This window comes from Castor canadensis, chromosome 18 (assembly GCF_047511655.1).
Source record: "Castor canadensis chromosome 18, mCasCan1.hap1v2, whole genome shotgun sequence".
Taxonomy (NCBI): Eukaryota; Metazoa; Chordata; class Mammalia; order Rodentia; family Castoridae; genus Castor; species Castor canadensis.
The window spans coordinates 38,793,716-38,813,806 of record NC_133403.1 but is presented as its reverse complement, the minus strand read 5'-3'; the positions used below and the strand labels follow the sequence as shown (position 1 = coordinate 38,813,806).

The 20,091-nt window shown below is 55.1% G+C and overlaps 2 protein-coding genes across 12 annotated transcripts in view; one reads left to right on the top strand and one right to left on the bottom strand.

Annotated features, from left to right (window-relative positions):
* Positions 1-1,495: 1,495 nt before the first annotated feature.
* Sh2b3 (SH2B adaptor protein 3) overlaps positions 1,496-20,091 on the top strand; it is a 28,851-nt gene continuing 10,255 nt past the window's right edge. The window contains exons 1-7 of one of the 2 annotated variants that reach the window (XM_074061188.1): positions 1,496-2,166; positions 12,159-12,260; positions 12,337-12,422; positions 12,498-12,592; positions 12,669-12,883; positions 12,961-13,132; positions 13,287-16,317. In XM_074061188.1, coding sequence (XP_073917289.1) covers positions 1,504-2,166; positions 12,159-12,260; positions 12,337-12,422; positions 12,498-12,592; positions 12,669-12,883; positions 12,961-13,132; positions 13,287-13,582 — 1,629 coding nt within the window. In that variant the 5' untranslated portion in view covers positions 1,496-1,503 and the 3' untranslated portion in view covers positions 13,583-16,317. Of the gene's footprint in view, positions 2,167-12,158; positions 12,261-12,336; positions 12,423-12,497; positions 12,593-12,668; positions 12,884-12,960; positions 13,133-13,286; positions 16,318-20,091 lie in introns of those variants that run through there. The other variant, XM_020177938.2, reaches the window with a different exon arrangement.
* Atxn2 (ataxin 2) overlaps positions 16,998-20,091 on the bottom strand; it is a 94,397-nt gene continuing 91,303 nt past the window's right edge. For 5 of the 10 annotated variants that reach the window (XM_020177931.2, XM_020177932.2, XM_020177933.2 and 2 more), the window contains 2 exons: positions 18,229-18,397; positions 16,998-17,446 (listed from right to left, as the gene is read on the bottom strand). In XM_020177931.2, coding sequence (XP_020033520.2) covers positions 17,418-17,446; positions 18,229-18,397 — 198 coding nt within the window. In that variant the 3' untranslated portion in view covers positions 16,998-17,417. Of the gene's footprint in view, positions 17,447-17,471; positions 18,398-20,091 lie in introns of those variants that run through there. The other 5 variants (XM_020177935.2, XM_074061180.1, XM_020177937.2 and 2 more) reach the window with 3 other exon arrangements.

Below are 20,091 nucleotides of genomic sequence, written 5' to 3'. Positions count from 1 at the left end.
TATTTCCTTTTATTTATTGGTTTATATTTACTGTATAGACATCAATACTCTTCACTGTAACTTTTGAGTAAGGGTGACAGCAGGCACCCCTCGCTAAACTTTTCTTAGGTTCTAAGGCTTTTTTTTTTTTTTTTTTTTTTGCGGCACTGGGGTTTGAACTCGGGGCCTCATGCTTGCTAGGCAGGCGCTCTCTACCACTTGAGCCACTCTACCAGCTCAGGCCTTAATTTTTATTAACTCAATCTTTGTAACAGTCCTGTGAGGTGGGAAGATGGGGGGGTTATTTCACAGATGGGAGACTGAGGCAGAGAGCAATGAAGTAAGAAGTCACTTGGGGTCACATAACTAGTAAGAGGTGGCCCTGGAATTTAAAGCCAGGCTTGTATTCTTAACCGTATTTTCCAGAGATGAGTAGCCAGTCTCCTTGGTTTCTTACCCCCTGCAGCCCAAGGTGGCGCCTCATCTCCACCCCTTCAGGATGGGGTTGCCTTTGCCAGGTCTTTCCTGCCCACCGTGAATTGGGTCAATGTACATGTAAAGACTGGTCTACTGTTTGTGTGGCTCTGTGGTTCACGCTTTTGCGTATACTGGTCCCTTAGAGCTCTTTCTCATCCGGGAGTCCAGCCTGTAGACAGACGGTCCTTTATTTCACTAGCTTGTGCCCAGTGGGCATTGGATTGTGTCTCATTTTTTCCTGTGGCAGGAAATGTGTAGCAAGGAGTTGTGTCGTACTTAGAAGCAAACATTGCTTTTGGAAGTGGAATATGGGTCTTATCAGTCTTGCCAAATTGTCCTCCAGAAAGATTATCCAACTTGACAGACCATCCACACCGGGGCTGTGTCCTGGTGTGTGTTTGAAGTACAACATTCTTTTTTAGCCAAGATTTTACTGCCCGTGTTTGTTACCTGTGGTCAAAAGGGTCTAAAAATATTAAATGGAAAATTCCGAAAGGAGTGTTTATTTACTTACGTTATTATTATTATTTGGTGGTACTGGGTTTGAACACAGGGCCTTGTACTTGTCCTCTGCCACTTGGGTCACGTCTCCAGCCCATTATATTTTCAGTTACTTTTAAGATAGGGTCTCCCGTTTTTGCGTGGGCCGTTCTGGATGGAGGTGTTCCTTCCCCAAGCGAAGACCACAGGCGCGCACCTCGCCTGCCCGTAACTGACGCGGTGTTACCACTCCTCCCCGCCAACCATAACCCTTCCGACGTGCGCCTCCTAAGGAGCTGGGATTGCAGCTGTAAGCCACCGTGCGCGGCTCTGAGCAGTGTGATGAAACCTGCCCTGGGCTGGACACAACTGGCCTCCCTTCTCCCTGAATCCATGCAGTATATACCGCCCGCCCGCCAGCTCTCTGGTTTCCGCATCCGCGCTAGGGCTTGGGGACAGGCCCTGGGGCGGGACGGGGGCCCACGGGGGGTCTCGGCCGCCCGCTCACTCACGCCTGTCGCCCTCCCTGTCTTTCAGCCTGGCCGCCCGTGCCCGCCGCCCCCCGCCATGAGCGGGCCCGCCCTGCAGCCGTCGGCCCCGCGGGGCTGGAGCGAGTTCTGCGAGCTGCACGCGGCAGCCGCGGCCCGCGAGCTGGCCCGCCAGTACTGGCTGTTCGCGCGCCAGCACCCGCAGCAGGTGCCGCTGCGCGCCGAGCTCGTGTCGCTGCAGTTCGCCGACCTCTTCCAGCGCTACTTCTGCCGCGAGGTGCGCGAGGCCCGCGCCGCGCCCCCGGGCCGCGACTACCGCGACACGGGCCGCGGGGCCCCCGCCAAGGCCGCGACCCTGCCCGCGCCCGCCGGGCTGCCCAAGGCCCGCAGCTCCGAGGAGCTGGCCGCGCCGCGCACGCCGGGCGCCTGCTCCCTGCAGCACCTGCGCCGCAGCCTGCGCCACATCTTCCGCCGCCGCTCGGCCGGGGAGCTGCCCGCCACCGCCACCGCCGGGGAGGCCGCCGAGGCCCCCGCCAGGCCCGGCCTGGCCAGGAAGCTGCTGCCCTGGAGCCTGGCCCGGGAGCCACCACCCGAGGCGCTCAAGGAGGCCGTGCTGCGCTACAGCCTGGCCGACGAGGCGTCCATGGACAGCGGCGTGCGCTGGCAGCGCGGGAGGCTGGCACTGCGCCGCGACGGCCCCGGCTGTCCCGACCGCCTGCTGGAGCTCTTCGACCCGCCCAAGGTAAGCCGCGATGCCACTGCACTGCGCCCCGGACACCTGCAGGAGGGTGCCCGCGGGCCAGGGGAGGGGCGGGTGCCCTTTCAGCTCCGAGCCTTCCATGCTGGGGCCGTCCTGGATTAACAGGAGTTGCAAAGCAAGGAGATTTAGCTCCTTACTCAGGCACGGTTCCGTGTAAGCCTCCAAGTGACCCAGCACTGGGGCTCCCTAGCCCCCCTTACCAGCATGCTGAATCCCACCACGGACTGCAGTCTCCTCCGGTGTGTCTGTCTTCCTGACATGCACACAGCACTCCTCTGTCCGGCTCCTGTGCCCAGTATGACGGTTCTGGTTCATCGTGTGGTGTGTGCCCCACTGCTGTGTCCCTTCTGATCACTGAGGGCCGTTCCATTGTATATACTTGGTGAATCCTGGCATCTGTGGAATATCCGAGTTGTTTCTACCTTGTGACTTTTTGACACAGGGTCTCACTCCGTAGCCCAGGCTGTCCTGGAACTGGAGGTCCTCCTGTCTCAGCCTCCCAGTGGCCAGGATCACAGGCAGGGCCTGCTCTGCTTTGGAGCTTCTGTGAACAATGCTGGGCTGGAATTTTGGATGAGGCAGCTGGGTGCTGATGGCTTACGCATGTAATCTAGGTATTCAGGAGGCAGAGATCAGGAGGATTGTAGTTTGAGGCCAGCCTAGATAGTTTTCTAGACTCTATCTGGAAAATACCCAACACAAGAAAGGGCTAGGGGCATGGCTCAAGTGGTAGAGCATCAGCCGAGCAAGCGTGAGGCCCTGAGTTCAAACTCTGACATGACAACCTCCCACACACACACAAAAAAAGATAAAGTGCGCCCAGAGGCCTTTGGGGCAGACGCTGGGCGTCAGGTTGCTCAACAACCTGGCAGTACAACTTTCACCCTGGAAGACGGCGCCAAAGGGGCTGCACTAGTCCGTGTCCTCAGCAGCAGTGACTGCGAGACCCTGGCTCCCCATCCTATGCACCTGGTTCAGCAGTCCATGGTGTGCCGTGCCGTCTCAGATGGCTTGAGTTTGCCTTCCCTGAGAACTGTCCCTGCTCTGTCCTCACTTTCCTACAGACGTACAGGGTTGACATACCGATGCTTCCCTTGCACAGGAAGTGGCTGCTCGCCTCTTAGCTGCCTGTTACTGGCCTCTGGCCTCCACTTTCGGAGGGCTGGGTCACAGGTGGCCATGGCCAGCTCCACCTTCTCCAGCTTAGCAAAGTGGTCAGCTGCTTTCTGGTGTGGTCAGTTCCTGTGGAGTCCTGTCTAGGAAAATTTGGCCTAGCCAGTGTTGTGAAGACGCCCTGTCTTTCCTTGGGAAGCTTTGTTGTCGGGGCCTACATGGTTGGGACCATGAGCTATCTGGACTCTCCTTCTGCCCTTTTGGCCTGTGTATGTCCTTATGCTAGCATCACACCGTCGTCACTGCCAGTTTACTCAGGGTCTGGAGGAGACTGTGGGCTTCAAGCTGAAGTTCAGGCAGGGGTGGAGGTGGCATTGCTTGGCGTGCCCCGAAGATGAGGAAGGAGAGGCCAGGGTGGGGTGGGAGTGGGGCGAGGATACCCCAGGATGGAACACTGGGAAAAACTCCAGTGCAGAGAAAGCTGTCTGCTCATCCAGAAAACATCCAAGACCACGACAGACAGAGGCAACGTGGGCCCAGTATGCAGTCTGTCTTACTTGTATGGCCTCAGGGCTCTGTTCCCTATGAGACCTCCCTTTGAAAAAACGACTTCAAAGGCACCTGGGGAAACCAGGGATCAGGAGGCAGATGCATCTGGCTTTGGAGGGTGGACTTATGTTCCTTCCCAGCTCTGGGCCTCTGGCAATGGGGGCAAATCTTTAAGCCTCAGTTTCCCCCTGTGCAGTGCCCACTTCTTGGGCCTGTGGTGTTGGCTGGATGAAAATGAACACATTGAGGGGCTATGGTTGGGGTCTGCCTGGGCTGAGAACACAGTCTTATTTCCTGTACTATGTTAGGCCCCCAGTCCCAGCTGGTGGTCCAGTCAGATCCCTCTGGCTCTGTCCCAGACTGGGTGGCTGCCAGGAAGTGTGGGGTGTTACTTGCAAAGCCAGCAGCCTGGTGGACTCTCCCAGCCCCTCAGAGCAGCAAGTGCAGGGCAGCCTCACTGCTCCTAATGGTCCCCTTTGGTGGTTCCCAGCCTCTGGTCTCCAGGGCAGAGTAGCCCTGACCTCTGCTGAAAGCATGGCTGTGAGAGGGGAGAGGAGCAGGGTCTGACAGCCAGTGGGGGTAGGGGCTCCAGCTCTGATTTGCTCATAGGCTCTGTTCCTCACTGCTGTCCTGTGCAGGAAGGCGAGTGTCATCCCAGCAGCAGCCTGGAGGAGGCCTCTGCAGCCCAGAGCAGAAAACACCTGGGCCTCAGACCTAGAGATGCCTTCCAGCCAGTATGCAGTGGGCACCCCTTCTGCAGCAGGCTTTGTGCTGACCAGGCTTCCTTCAACTTCCCACAGCCCATTCCCCAGGCTGGGCAGTGTGCCAGGGTTGGGAGTGGCCAAGAGGGGATTGGAACCAGCAGTTGGGCTTAATCAGTTGCCTCTGAGCCCTTGGAAGGAGTTGTCGTTGCCAGCACTGGCATGGTATGACCACGGTCCCTCCCTCCCACAGAGACCCTTCCTCCCAAGGTCCCTCTCAGATCAGGAAAGTTTCCTGTGGCTACTGTCCAGGGCCACCACTGTATAGATGGGGACACTGCAGCTCCAGAGTTTGGCCCAAGGCCCCTCACCTGGCATGGAGTATTTGGTGGCCTTCAGCAAGGTGGTGAAGGGAGGTACAGCCCAGTCCTGTGGCCAGGTCAGGCCCCAGGCCTGCGCTCCTGTGGGAGGAGGCCATGGCCTGTGGGCACAGCCTTGGCCCTCCATCCTGGCTCCAGACAGCACGGCCGCGTGAGGACAGTGGCCAGGGCTCTGCACACAGGCTACGGCCCCTGGACGCCCTTGTGCTGAGTCTGGCCAAGAGCAGGTGGAACTGCAGGAAGGGCACCCTGCGGTGCAGCTGAGGAAACTGAGGCCAAGACAGGGCCCTGCCAAAGGAACATGGGCAAGGCAGCTTGATGCCACTGCCCCCCGGGCTCCACCTCCCCTCACTGTGGGAAAGAGGAAGCAGGAAGAAAGGACGGCACTTCCTCCAGAGCAGCAGGAAACAGTGGCTGCTGTGCGCGGCCTGGGCCCTCCGCCTCCCTCGGGCTCAGCTGCCTGGTGCCTCGCGGCGGCTGCTGTGGTCGTCCTCGTTTTTCGTTTTCCCCTTGTGGGCCCCTCCCCATAGTCCCTGGAAAGGGACAATAGTGATGCTACCTCACAGATGCCACAGGCCACACCTGGGAGGCAGATGAGCCGGGAATGGCCTTGTGGGCACAAGCCGGGGACATCAGGGTTAGGTTTGCCTTTGGACCCCAGACAGGTAAAGAGCCCCCAACCCAGTTGGTGTCTGTGGCCCACATGGTTCCCAGATGTCCTAGTAGGCTGCTGGGCATAGAGGCCAGTGACTTCAGCCCATCTCCCTCTGCCAGGGCTGTGTAACCCCAGCACGTGCCTGTCCCTCTCTGAGCTTCCAAGTGGGCAACCTGGGGCTTGATCTGGGCCTTCCAGGAAGGAAAACGGGGAAAAAGGACAGATGATGTGAGCGGGGCTCCCACAGTGCCCCCACTGGCCCCCACATTGGTATAAAATTGTCTTTGATAAAATCCTTTGCTTACAAGAAACCCCAGACCACTTAAAGCCGCAGGCGATGGTTTCAGGCTTCCTTTCGGCTCCAGTTCTATGAATCCAGACTAGAAAATGCCCAAGTCCAGGGGGGATGTCGAGACCAAGTTGTTATCACCCACCCCAGAACCCCCAGAAGGTCCCTCTGTCCTCCTGCTCCTCAGCCTGCTGTGACACTTCCTGCAGTGAGGTCCTGTGCTTTTGTTTGAGGGCAGCACCTGGATGGGGATGTGGTGGCTGGGTCAGGGTACTGCAAGAGGTTGGCCAGGTTTGATTTCAGATCTTGGCTCGTGTCTTGCTGTGTGGTTCTGGGTTGAGACCTTGACTTCTCTGAGCCTGGATTTCTCGTTAGGGAAAACGGAATGCCAGTGCTTGCCTGCTGGGTCGTTGTGTGCCAAAATAGGCTGGGTTTGGAACCTTGCAGTCTGAGGGAGCCCCTACATCCAGAGTTGGGTGCCCAGATAACACCCCCCACCCCCAGGCCAGCAGGCTGTGGAAATCCCCCGCCCACTTTCTGAATGAAAGGAAACCAAGAGACTGGGCTCAGTCTCCTCAGAGCAGCAAACAGCGCTGGGTGGGGGGATGGGCTTCCTTTCTGGGGCCCCATCCCCCACTTTCCTATCTCCCCTGACCCCTGCTGACTGCACGGCCAGGGGAGCAGTGGGTGGCACCCTGTCCCTGCCACTCTGGCTGCTGCCTGGGACCCCATCACGTGGCCCTTCGTCCAGCTGCATCTACAGGCACAGCCTGGGCCTGTGCAGCTGTGATCAGGAAGCTGGCGGCAGCCTCTGTGGCTGAGGCCTGCTGTGCCTTTTCAGTTCGTAAAGCTCACAGCAGAAGTGACCAAGCAGTACCTGTGCCACCTCCACAATGGCACCTGGGTAGACTTCTCTGTAATCACCTTCGTCTGCCCTTAACTGCCCGCCGAACTGCGCCTCCTCCAGGTGCACGCAACACTTGGCGCTGGAGTGCAGGGTGCGGGGTCGGAACAAAGCCGCATGGACCCAGTATCCACCATGCTGGAGACGCCTGACCTTCCAGTCGTGGGTCTTGAGCCTTTTTCTGCGTGCTGAGGTATTTTTCAAGAGCGTCTTTTTAAATACTGGTGCAGTTATCCACTGACCTGGATGGGCCACGATAGGCCTATCTCTTCCCCTTCGTTATCTGGACACGGTCAAGACACATCTGACGTTTTGTGGTATCAATAGCCCCATGCCGCACGAATCTTGCCATATCCGAGTAGGTCCTCAGGCCATCCTAGAAGCAGGAGCTCCTGTTCCCTCTCTGCTTTATTGGAAGATAATTTACATGCCAGAAACTTGCTGGTTTGGAGTGGCACAGCCATCACCATATTCCCCATCTCACAAGGAAAACTTGTACACAGAGCTGCCCTTCCCTCCACCCCACGTTCCTCCCTGGCCCACTCCTGGCGTCCTACCTGCTGGCTGTCAGGACTTGCCCCTTGCAACATTTCCTGTAAGCGGGGCTCCTGCAGCATGCGCACTATTGTTGTGTATCAGTATTTCGATCCTTTTTACGTCAAGTAGTGTTCTGTGGTGTTGTTTATTCATCAGTTGATAGTGCTCCCACGTGGGGGCTATCCTGCGTAATGCTGGCCTGAACGAGTTTTGTGTGGCTGTTTAAATTTGAGTAGTAGACAGACGTGGGTCACATGCTAAGTATGCACTTAGCATTTTGAGGAGCTACCAAGTGCTTTTTCAAAACCTCAGCAAAAACAATGTTCCATCCCCATAAGCAATACTGAGGGTCCTGTCGCCCCATCCAGGGTGTGAAGCGCTCCGGGTCTGACTTGCCTCTCCCTGGTGGCAGGCTGTTGAGCATCTATCCACAACCCAGGGGCCACTCTGACGGTCATTTCCAAGAAGCTTCCAGAGTAGCCTCACCCTTCATCCCAGCTTACGCCTATAATCCTAGCTGAGCAGGGGGATGGAAGCCAGTCCAGGCAAATAGTTCACAAAACCCTATCTCGAAAAAACCCTTCACAAAAAGTGGGGGGGGGGGGAGGGCTGGTGGAGTGGTTCAAGGTGGAGGCCCCGAAATCAAACTCCCAGTATGACAAAAAAAAAAAAAAGACATAGAAGTATGTAACTCGTTAGTTTTAGTGTATTTTTAAAACTGTCCACCTATTCTGAAATTCGCCCCTGTAGGACTGAAGAACATTTCTGTCACCTTAGAAAGACTCCATGCCCAGCAGCCACGGTCCCGTCTCTCTCCTCTCTCATGATCACATTTTGACTCATCAGGGCACTTGCTGTGCTTGTTGATTTGTGAGTGCTCTTTACATGTCAGAGATATCAGCTCCGTCACAGGTTACCACATCACCTAGTTCTGTCTCACTTTTCAGTCTTGTTCCTAAGCCCCTTGGCCTGTTGAATCCAGGCAGTGGTTTTCTTTTTGTTTTCATTTTTTCCCTTTTTTGCTTAGAAAGGCCTTCTGTACACTGGGCTCAGAGAAATACATGGTTTTATTCCAGTTCCATCTTGTTTTTTTTTTTTTTGGGTGGTACTGGGACTTGAACTCAGGGCCTACACCTTGAGCCACCCCACCAGCCCTTTGTGTCTCACAAACTGTTTGCCTGGGCTGGCTTTGAGCTTTGATTCTCCTGATCTCTGCCTCCTGAATGGCTAGGATTACAGACATGAGCCACTGGTGCTTGGTCTGTCGGGGTTTCTTTTAAATGATTTCATTCTTTGTGGCTGGTTGTTTCGTGATGAAGCCCAGCACATATGTAGTAAGTGCTCAGGAAACGAGCTACAACTAGGAGGCCAGGCCCCTCCTTCCGCCCATGCCGCGGCGCTGCAGCTGCACGGACTCATGCTAAAGCTTCTTCTTCTGAGTCATCGTTCTTCGAAGGCAGCAGTGGCCACCATCAGGGCTGTTGAGGATGCCGCTGGTGAGCCCCCTCCTTTGGCCTCTGTCACCAGCCTCGAGTGCAGGGTGTGCCAGCTGTAGCTTTTTCCGCCCTGCCTGGCACTGGCATACCTGGGGCCACTGCTTCCCGAGCTGGTCCTGCTCCATGGGGTGGGCACAGTGAGTGCCATAGGTCTTCCCCACTGAGGCTGCATGGAGTGGAGACGGGCTAGCCAGGCGTATGTGTGCGCAGAGGCAGGGTTCCTGCAGGGCTGCCAGGAGCCGGATGTGGCCCAGGGTGGGGCTGATGGCACGGGCAGACTGAAGCGGGTCATGGCTGGCTCTCTGCCCTGTGCACTCTGCTCCAGGCACCCACAGTGGCTTTCTTCACATGGTGCCCCAGTTGCTCCCTACCCAAGCTTCTGCCCAGGAAATGATGGGGGGTGCTGGTTCCAGGCTGGCCCCTCCAACAGGCTCCTCTGCTGGCATGAGAGGGAGTCCATCACCCAGCTGCTGTGGTTGACACACTCTCAGGAGCCAGGACTGTCTCTCAGGAGGAGACCAGACTGGCTCTGTCCCTGGGGAGGCAGCTCCAGCATCTGAGAGGGGCTTTGTGTCCCTGTCACTGCAGTTCTGTGTGGGATGGTCAGACTCTGAGAGGAGCTTTTGTGTCTGTTACCATCATTGTTCAGATGGAGGAACCCTTGTGGGATTGCAGGCACTTGCTGGGTGCTCCCCTCCCCCATGACCCTTGGTCTCCTCTAGGGGAGAGCGTGGAAAGGCTAGTGTGCACCTGTTGTCCACCCCCACATGGTCACTGCTGCCTGCTTGAGGGGTAAGGTAACTGGCTGATGGTTTTCCTGGGAGAGGGACAGGGCCATAGGGCGGGGGATGCAGGCCCCAGACAGGAGCCAGGGGACTTGCTCAGTGTCACACAGAGGCAAAGATAGCTGAACCAGGCACCCGAAGTGCTAATGACAATGAGCTTGGGGATCATGCTGGAGTGACCAGTGGCCCATAGTCACCCTTTCTGGTTTGTTCTGGGATTGCTTACTGCCTTCCAGTGGTCTACGAAGGGGTCAGGGACCAAGAGGACTGAGGACCAGGGCCCTTGGCACCACTAAGCAGGGCAGGTGGTGGGTGTGGAGCCCCCTGCAGAAGGACTTGCAGCCCGAGGGCACCAGGGGCACAGGAATGTACAGGAAGGGACCAGTGCGCTTGGGTCCAACAGGGCCAATGGCTGGCGTCAATGCTTCCTCCTAACTCCAACAAGGGGTTCCTCTGAGCATCCTTTGGCTCCAGGCATCTACATTGGGTGGCTTGCCCTTCCTGGGGAGTTTGCAAGCTGAAACCCTCCTTTGTACCTAGGGATGAAAAGACCTATGACGGAGGACGCGTGGGTCCAACAGTGGTCTCTGCTGTAGGACTTCTCAGCAGACCACAGTGCACACATGACTAACATCTCGGAGTCAGGAATCTCAGATTTATGGTTGTGATTTTTCCTCCTAGCTCTCTCTGGTTGTCTGTTTTGGAACAAAACAGGTCATTTTGTTTTGAGGTTGGCTTCTTGACACTGTCCCCATCAAGTCATTCATCATGTGTGTGATGGTGGGGGATTTGAGTCGTGTCTGAGTCTTTTTAGGCCCTCATCCAAGACCTCGCTCCACTTTTAGATCAGTAGGGCCCCAGGGATTCAATGCTGTCCCCCCAGCTTTGTGTGGTGCTGTGGGGACACCTAGCGGACTACCTCTGCTCAGCATTATGAGGTCCAGCTGACTCCTGTGGCCCCATGTTGCCTTCTGGAGCTTCCTGGGGGACCAGGGAGGGCCAGGTGCCCAGCAGGACTACTCAGGGCTGTGTAAGGACACAGTAGAGTAGGCTGCAGCCAGTACCTTGAAGCAGGGCCACCCTTGACACCACCCAAAGCAGCACAGGTTCACAAGTCAGAAAACAGTTTCCAGGAACCAGGACAGAACCATGAGGCCTGGACACTCACTGACTCTGGCTTGTCGCCCTCCGTTCTTCATGCAGGCTCGAGACTCATGCCACAGTGGGAAGAAGGGGGTCCTCGTGTCAGCTGGAGTTAGGACACAACTGTGCACGCCACCCTTCTCTCAAATGTCTCCACAGAGCACACTCTGCACAGCTGTGCCGAACACCTGTAGGGGTGGAGCCCTTGGTCCAGGAGAGAAAGCTGCAACGATGTTGGCACTGCTGGGGCCAGCCACTGGTGCTGGCCTGCATCTTTGCCTGCGAGCTTTCTAGCAGCCACAGAAAAGACGGGTGGGGTGATTTCCATCGGGACCAAAGCACCCATCTGCTGCAGGACAGAGTGGTGACGTTCTAGTCACTCTGGTCAGCAGCCCCAGGGTGACTCAGATTAAGCCTAGGGAACAGCTGCTTGCTGACTAAATCTGACCTGTGCTAATACAGCCCCAGCACTTGGACTCTTGACAGTCCCTCTGGGGGAGTGGGGAGGGAGGGGTCCTTCACCTGCCCACAGCCTGGTATGGGCTCTGTACACACGCAGGGCTGTAGGAACCTGGACTCTGCTCAGCACTTTCTCCACAGTGGGGCGGAGCTGGGCCTGGAGGCCTCAGTAAGAGTGAAACCCGTGGCTTTGCTGGTTTAATCTCTGCGCACATACTGGAGATTGGGCCGTGGGCGGAACTGAAAGGGAGGCCAGGTCTGGCCTACTTCCTCCACTGGCCCTGCAGACAGGGAGCTGGCATGGCCTCTTAGAAAATCGTTCACTGAGGCTCTGAGGGCCGGGGAGCCCCTGTGTCTGAACGGCCACAGCCTGGGAGGCCTCACTGCCAAGGGTCACTCAGGGCTGGGATTGCCTTCTTCCCTCCTGACATGACTGGGATGTCACAGGAAACGTGTTCCTTCCTCTCCCAGAGCAGGACAACAAAGCCCCAAGACTGCTCCTCCATTTATGTCACTGCCTAGGCCCCTTCCAGCAGCGGCACATGTGCCCTTGCTGGCTTGGGAAGGGCTACGGTACTTTAGGAACACCTGGTTGGCCTCTGCTCCCGCGTGAGAGAGGAAAAGTCCTCAGTCACTTGCCCCTAGCGAAACAATCTTATCACAAGAGGAAGCAGGGGACAGGCGGGTGGGGGAGGATGAGCTCCCTTCTGAGAGAACCCTCACCTAAAGGCAGCTGACCTCTGGGACACTGCACCATCTAGGATAAGCCAGCATCTGGCTTGCATGGTGCTGCAAGTCCCATGTCAGACGTCCGTTCTATGACCAACAGCATCAGGGCCTAGAGGCTAGGCGTTACCCCACAGGTGGCAGGGCATGTTGGGCCTTGGTGCGGGCTGCACCTGGGAGACTGCAGGCTGGCACACCATCCACGACAGTCTCCAAGTGGTCATCTTGGTCTTCTAGAGCTCCAAGCCCAAGCTCCAAGCAGCCTGCTCCAGCATCCGGGAGGTCCGGCGATGCACACGCCTGGAGATGCCTGACAACCTCCACACCTTCGTGCTGAAGGTGAGCAATGCGACCGCCACACCGGGTGATCCTCGTACTCCTGAGATCCACACAGCACCCTCTTTCTCTCTACCAGGTGAAGGACCGCACAGACATCATCTTTGAAGTGGCAGATGAGCAGCAGCTGAGCTCGTGGACGGCTGAGCTCCAGCAGTGCCGAGGGTGAGGCCCACCCCTGCCTTGGCTCTGACCCTGACCCACCTGCTCTGCTCCTCACACCCAGCCTCTCCTCCACAGCCTGGAGAGCACAGACGCAGAGGTGCCCTTTCCCTCCACACCTGAGCCTGGTCTGGCCAGCTCCCTGAGGGGAAGCACAGACTCCCTGAACCAAGGTGTGTGAGTGCCCTTGTCCTCTGCCTGTGCTGGACACACGGCCCCACAGTCAACATCACCCATCTTCTCTGCCAGGTTCTTCTCCTGGGACGCTGCTGGACCCAGCCTGCCAGAAAACGGACCATTTCCTGTCCTGCTACCCCTGGTTCCATGGCCCCATCTCCAGGGTGAAGGCTGCACAGCTGGTTCAGCTGCAGGGCCCTGATGCCCATGGTGTGTTCCTGGTGCGCCAAAGCGAGTCCCGGCGTGGGGAGTACGTGCTCACCTTCAACTTCCAGGGCAGAGCCAAGGTACGGGCGGGCAGAGCTGTCTCCCTCCCTGGAGGGCAGAGCCGGGCTGTGGCCAACCTCCCCCTCCTTCCCCGCAGCACCTGCGCCTTTCCCTGACGGAGCGGGGCCAGTGCCGCGTGCAGCACCTGCACTTCCCCTCAGTCGTGGACATGTTGCGTCACTTCCAGCGTTCGCCCATCCCACTCGAGTGCGGTGCCACCTGCGATGTCCGGCTCTCCAGCTATGTGGTAGTCGTCTCCCAGGCCCCAGGTGTGACCCCAACCCCCTTTGCTTAAAGGAGGGCTGGCACAGGGAACGGCACAGAGGGTAAAAGCTTGCTGTGGAGTAAGCTATAGGGAGGCGTGGTGGTTCTGTCTGCACTTCGTGAAGACTCAGGGTGCTCTCTCTCGCTCACTTATCCCAGGTTCCTGCAGCACTGTCCTCTTCCCTTTCTCCCTCTCACACTGGGACTCTGAGCTGGGCCTTCCCCACCTTGGCTCTGCTGGCTGTCCCCATGGGCTCGGTCCAGAGGCTCTCCCAGGCCAAGCATCAGCCCCGGAGCAGATCTTCCACTTGGTGCCCTCACCAGAGGAGCTAGCCCACAGCCTGCGGCCCCTGGAGCTTGAGTCTGGGAGTCGCACCCGGGACTCGGACTATGAGATGGACTCCACCTCCCGGAGCCACCTGCGGGCCATTGATAACCAGTACACACCTCTGTGACGGGGGATGCAGGCCTTAGCAGGTGGTCGAGAGCACACACGGAGAAGAGACACAAACTTTTTGAATGTAACCATCTTTCCTTCCTTCCAGAGAGAGTGAAGGGCTCTGCCAGCTGCTCTGTTCAGTTGGGAGGTGACCCTTCTTCTGTTAGGCCTGTTGAAGGGCCTCTTGTAAGTTCCACGCAGCACCTGGCTTGCTCCTTGTTGTTTACAGATGTAGTTCTTGTCCACAGATGCTGCCAGCTCTTGCCCCGGGTCCCTAGGACTAGTCCTCATCCCTCAGGAGGGGTGGGAGGAGGGCCAGAGCTGGCTGTAGAAACTCGTTCTCTTTTTTTTTTTTTTACTGACATTGTCACAACCGATGACAGACTTTCTACTGGGGGAGGGTCATCAGGAAGCCCAGAACACTAACAAGCCCTGGATTCCCCATTGTAGCTTCAGTTCCGTGGCAGGTCCACATGCCATGCCACGAGTGGCCACTCTTAACCCTGCTTCTCCTCTCAGCTTTAGGACAAACTTCTGTCAGAGGGCCAAATGATTTTAAACATTTTACCTCAGATTAAATTTTTTTTTTTTTTAAAGGATTCAGGTTTCCCAATGAAACCATAGCTTACTTCACTGCACTGTTTCCACTCGGACCATGCCATTCTGCAGTCAGGGACAGCTATGCACGCACCCCTTGCGTGACTCGCTCCCGATGGGAGCCAGCATGCCGGCATCCTTCTCTGCTCATCCTCAGGACAGTCACCTGCTGCTGGGTCGCCTCTGTCCTCCCTGATGTAGAGCAGCGAAGTGTGTCACCCTTTCAGGAAAATCTAGACAACTGCTCCAATAGGAGGGTGGCAAGGAACAGATCAACCCTGGTGCCTTATGAATAAAACAAAACAAACTGGATGCTGGTCTCCAGCAGCTTTATGGAAAGCTCTGCCAGCTGGGGGAGGTAATAAGCCAAAGTGGGGGGAAGGGCTCCAGGGCCTTTCTAGGGACCCCCTTCACCAAAAGGCTGGCTCGGCCATTAAGTGTCTCCTGGCCTACTAAACTACCCTGCAAGTGGGCTTTTGGCCCCTTTCTGAGCGAAATTATAGCTACTGCAACTCCTCTGCCAGCTCCCAGTCAGTACCATCCCAGCAGGCAGGCAGGCACGTAGTTGCTCCATCCAGGGGAGGTCCAGCAGCCAACTGCTATACTTTGCCTTTCACAAGCCACACAGTTTACACAGGGCAGGGGCTAAGTGGAGTCAGCTGCTCCTAGGTGCCAGTCGAGCCACTCCGTGTAGCTACTAGGGAAGTGGGAGTCCAGCGTCACAGTTCCAGGAGTGTCAGAAGCAAACATAGCACCCCAGCCTCAAACCAACAGCACTGACTGCCTTACCCCAAGAGAGGGTTTGCTCTCTTCCCTCTAGTTAGTCTGTTCCCAAAAGGTCAAACTTTCACTACTAGAATTTTTTGGAGTTTTTAAGAGGTTGGGGAAGCAGTCACCCTGTACCACCCTGAAAGCACCACTGGTGTTTGTTTTCATGGACCATAAGGCAGATCCAGCATTGATCCAGATTTTAGTCAACCTCTAAGGACACCCGTCTCTCCTTTATTTTCTACAAAATAAATGCTATGCTAACAAGTGTGAACCAAAGATGTAAGCAATATTCTGGATTTCCCTTTCAAAATAGAACACTCATGAGAGATGAGTCCCAGATCCAGGCTTTCTCCCACCTAACCAAGAGCCACGGAAGTTCCAACATCTTCTAGCTCCACAGCCTGTCAGGCAGTGTCACGAGGCAGGTGCTGTGAACTTAAGCTTTTTTGTGATGTCACAATCCACCTTCCCACCAACAGCTTCCCTTCTAAAGGTATCCAAGTAATTGGGACAGCTCAAATACATTCTGACGAAAAGCCTCCTGGTAGCCCTGGGACAAAGTGACACTAAGCCAATGCTTTCTCTTTGCTAGAGCAGGCCCTGCTGGCTAGATGCCCTCACTGACATGGGCAGCAGTAGGGCAGGCACCCTGCTGGCTGTGGCTAGCCCGCCACGGGCACAGCACATTCCACACATCCCTCCTGCCAATCTTGATGTGATCACCATTGGCAGCTGAGGTCAAACTGGGCAGTAAGTGCAGGACCCTCCAGTTAGCTCTCCTTACAGACCTTCCCCAGGTCTGGAGTACTTCCCAGCCCCTTCACTTCTTTTGTCTGGCCACTGGACTTTTACAAGCTAATGCCACCAGCACCAAAGAATTAAGCCGACTAACCTCCTTGCATTTTAAGACCAGCAGTCCACATGGCTCTATCTGGCAAAAGTCTTCTGCCTCTGATCATTTCTGGACCGTGTAGGAGAAAGGAATAGCAAAGATTAAAATTTTGGGCCAGAGAACACTATTTTTACATAACAGTTTCTTAACCTAAATCAAGGCCTTTGACCTCTTCTGAGGGCTGCCTGAGATTCCTTCATGCTTTTTCTTCAAGCTAAGTCTCTTACTGCAAATGTCCTGTTAGCGCTAACATTCCGATAGTATTTATCCACCCTCTCTTAACAGGGACACATGTGCTCCCCAGTGTTTGCCTGGGATAAGCAGCATAGTGTGATAACACAGAGTGTATTCATCTTGTGTCATTATACAGAAAACGTTTGGCAAATTTTTACATTTTGTTTATGTACTGTATGAGTAACTTATTCTTGAATAATGCAAATTTTGCTATAATGTACAAATTGCTATAAGTGTATTAAAAAAGGTTTTCAGAATCTGAATTTGTTGCCACTGTTTGAGGGCTCTGCAAGACCAAGACTGTTCTCTACCAGTCCTTGTCCTGCTCAAATCTTTTCTCTTTTGTCTTCCTCCTACAAACGGGGTATTAACATCTTTATTAGTAAGTGCTTTGTACATCTCCCTATCTGTACAAAGGGTTTCCTGCCCCCTACTGGTAACAGACATGCCTGGACTGGGACAACTTCAGACTAACGCCACTTTGCGTTTTGGTTCTGGAGATAATTTTGAAAAAGGAAGCTTACGGCGCCAGCACCTACTTGAGGATGTGGACTTTCAGTGCTGCCCAACTCTGGCCAGCCTTCCTCCCGCTGAAGCCGACTGCTAATCCACCAAAGAGAGTAGCTCAGTCTTGTCTTTTTCTAGATACCTTGAACCAGAACTAAAGGTGAAGAAGAGAAGTCATTTGACAACCACCTTCTGAGAGGCTGAAGCACCTGCCTGTCCGCTCTGGCTGCTGTCTCCTGCAGCAGCAGAGCCAACACACACACACACTAATTGGGTATCAGTTTTTAAAACTTTTTTTATTTTTTAATTTTTTTTAAGTTTTTATTTTATATTATCTACAAAGTAAAAGTTTTTCCCTTAACTTAAAAGTTGAGCCACTGTAGACAGTGATCGCCTCATCAAACTTGATTTATAAATAATAGCCTATCGGGAAGGATTTACTGAGCCTCTGTCAAGTTTAGTAAAAGGCGTTCCAAGTCTTGATTTTTTTTTTTTTTTTAAAGCGGTAATAGCAGCAAGAATCACTCTTGTTACTTCTTTTGCTAGCTGATGTGTTCATGACTTTTAAGGGCCATTAAAAAATAAATAACTTCCAGTTTGGGCAAGCAGAGCTGGGGACTTGTGGGAGCACAGCGTGGAGTCATGGAGGGCCCACGAGTTCCTAAAAGCCTCGGCTTGGGCCGGACGCCTTCCACTGCACGCGAGCTGCTGGCATTCCTACTGGATGTTACAAGAGACCAACACAGATTTTAAAACAAAATAAATGAGATCCTAGTTTTCTGTGCTTCCAGTTGGAAGAAGCAGTAGAAGGGAGGAGGGGATTTGGCCTTTCGGTTCCTCCAGGGCAGCCTTACAACTGCTGTTGGTGGTGGGCTTGTACTGTAAGAAAAAGAAGCGGACATTTAAACAGAACGCCGGCAACACCGCACCTTAGCCTAGTGTCTCTGCAGCACGCGACTGTGAACTCCCCTTGTGCTAGCTGAACGAGACTGAAATTCAGTGTGCTTCCCCTCCTATGGGGGGTTCAGTTGGGGGTAGGGGGGGTTCGGGTGGGGGGAACAAACCAGACGTAAAACCACTTCAGATAAAACTCCCAGAAGACTTGTCGCTCATGGGGCAGGAGAAGAGGCCTTAAGATCCCCCTCCCCAAATACTAGCCAAGCACCAGTACTGCTTTCAGAGACACAGGTGAGACTGAGTATCGCCACGGCAGCCATCCAGTAAGAGACATCGCGGGCGTCCTCCCCATCAGGGCACAGGCTGGGGCTGACACTACGCTCAGACCAGTCCACACACGGCACGTGCTCGTCAGTGTTCTCCAAGCTACCATCAGACTCGGCATGGTCATACCCCCCACATGTCAGCCTGTTAGGACTCAGGAAGGAACACACTGCCCTGTCCAGCCTATCGTAACAAGGACAGCCAACTGAGTCCTAGGCCTGCATCCGCTGCGGCTTCTCCAGCCAAATCCTGTATACCATCAGAACACACACAGACTCGGCTCCCTGCGCTGACTGACCATCACAATCCCTCCTGCGCACACTCGGACGGGCCTTGCTACTCTTGGGTGTGGGCCTTGAAGCACTGGCCCTGCCTGCCATTCAAGCTGTGCGAGCAGAATGCTTGGGTGCCCCGGCGGCCCCTGCACACACACGCCTCACCTGAAGGGTGCGTCATATAGGGGAAATGCGCTGTTGTCGAGACTGGAATGGGCTGTAGTGCACTTTGAGCGAGGGCGGCCTGGGGACCGCCGGGTGGCTGTGTCGTCATTAGCATCATTGGCGCATGGGCAGTTGGATGAGAAGGAACCATTCCTGACTGTACATGAGCCTGAAACAGAGAGCTCTTTTACGCATACAGGCAACATCTCCAGCTTACACAACATGTCATCTGTGTTCCTTTCACTGAGCTGCACTCTTAGGAGAGGAGAGGACAAGGGTAGGCCTCAGGCCCCATGTTTCTCTCTGGGGCCACTTCCCTGATTCACCTTTTGGCAGATCCTGAGGGCTGAGATGGCAGGCACCAAGTAAGCCTGGACAAATGACAGGCGTCCTATTGGCTGGCTTCTACGTATGGGACAAGGTTCTTTGGAAAGAGCAGGCCCGATCCGTGATAGCGTTCTGTTCTCTATATGCTATGACGCAAGGTACAGCAGTGCTTCAGATGGAGTCTTCAAGTGGGCCTCAGGTGGTCTGCCAGAGAGCACCCGCTCAGACAGGAAAGCAGCTGACTACCACAGGCTGAGCTGCCCAATGCGTTGTCCCTCCCGCACTGTGGCCTGTTCACCAGGAGTCACAAGAAACCCTCAGGCTTTCTCACTCTCTGGAAGATACGAGGATGGACCAGGAGGAGGAAGTTGTGGCGAATGGCTCCCGTGAGATGGGGAGGGGTAATCTGACGTTGTCTGGGTTGGCCCAGTGCCCCTGTACCAACTCACAGCATACTAAATTGGAAAGGTGATTTCAGTCAGCCCAATGAGCTGGACCCCAGCTCTGCATGGGGTTGGAGGAGCCAGAAAGAGCCCTCATCTCCTGCCTCCCATACTACACACTGTTCTAGACAGTAAACCTTGTATCTACTCTCACATACTCAAATGGACCCATGGCAAATTTGGGCTTCCCTATATTAACCGTATTGCTCTTTCTGCACAAAAACACAAAAGTCAGATTTTAAGGGGATCCCCATCACCGCACAGTAAGTTCACATACCTAACTGAACCACCAACCTCTGCTAACCAACTACAGGCCCCTCACTGTCACAAAGATTGTTCCAACAAAGCACACTGGCTGCACTGGCTCTCCTCCCCACTCAGAAGCCAGTCCACTGCAGTGCTACACTACGGGACCTGAGCTCTGCAGGCAAGGATGGCCACACTTCCCAGCACTGTGGATGCCTAGTGACAAGGCAGCCTTCTGAGAAAACCCAAATGCATCGCGTCTCTCGCCCACACCTTGCCAGAGCCTCCCTGGCACACTACCTGACAGGAAATAAAATTCGGTAGGTAGGACAGCTCTGCTACAAAAGCAGCAGAGACATCTGACGCAGCCAGTTCACTCTAACAGCCCCAGGGAGGGCCTCCAGGGCAGTGCTGACACAGCCTGCAACCGCACCTCTCAACCTCTGCGAGCTGACACTGACCCTGCGGGAGCTCAGTGCTCCCAGGGCTGCTCCACGAGAACTTCCAGTTACACTGCACCAAAGTCCAAGGCCAAGCCCTCACAGGGTACAACACAAGGGCAAAGAGGACAGAGGGACAACCAGGAAAGACAACTGGACACACGTCTCTGAACTCATGGGACTGACATTTAAGCTGAGACCTGGTGAAGGCCTACCATCCCTGCCAGGCTTCCGTGTGTGTGCAAGTGTGTGCAGAAGGGTGTATACACATATGCACAGTATCTACGTGGTACTGAAGCTGAGACATAGCAAAGCAGACACAGAAAGGAGAGAACGGTTGGGGTGCGTTCCAGAGTCAAAGATACCTTGAGGGTCTCAGCTGGGAAATGTTAAAGGACTGGCCAGTC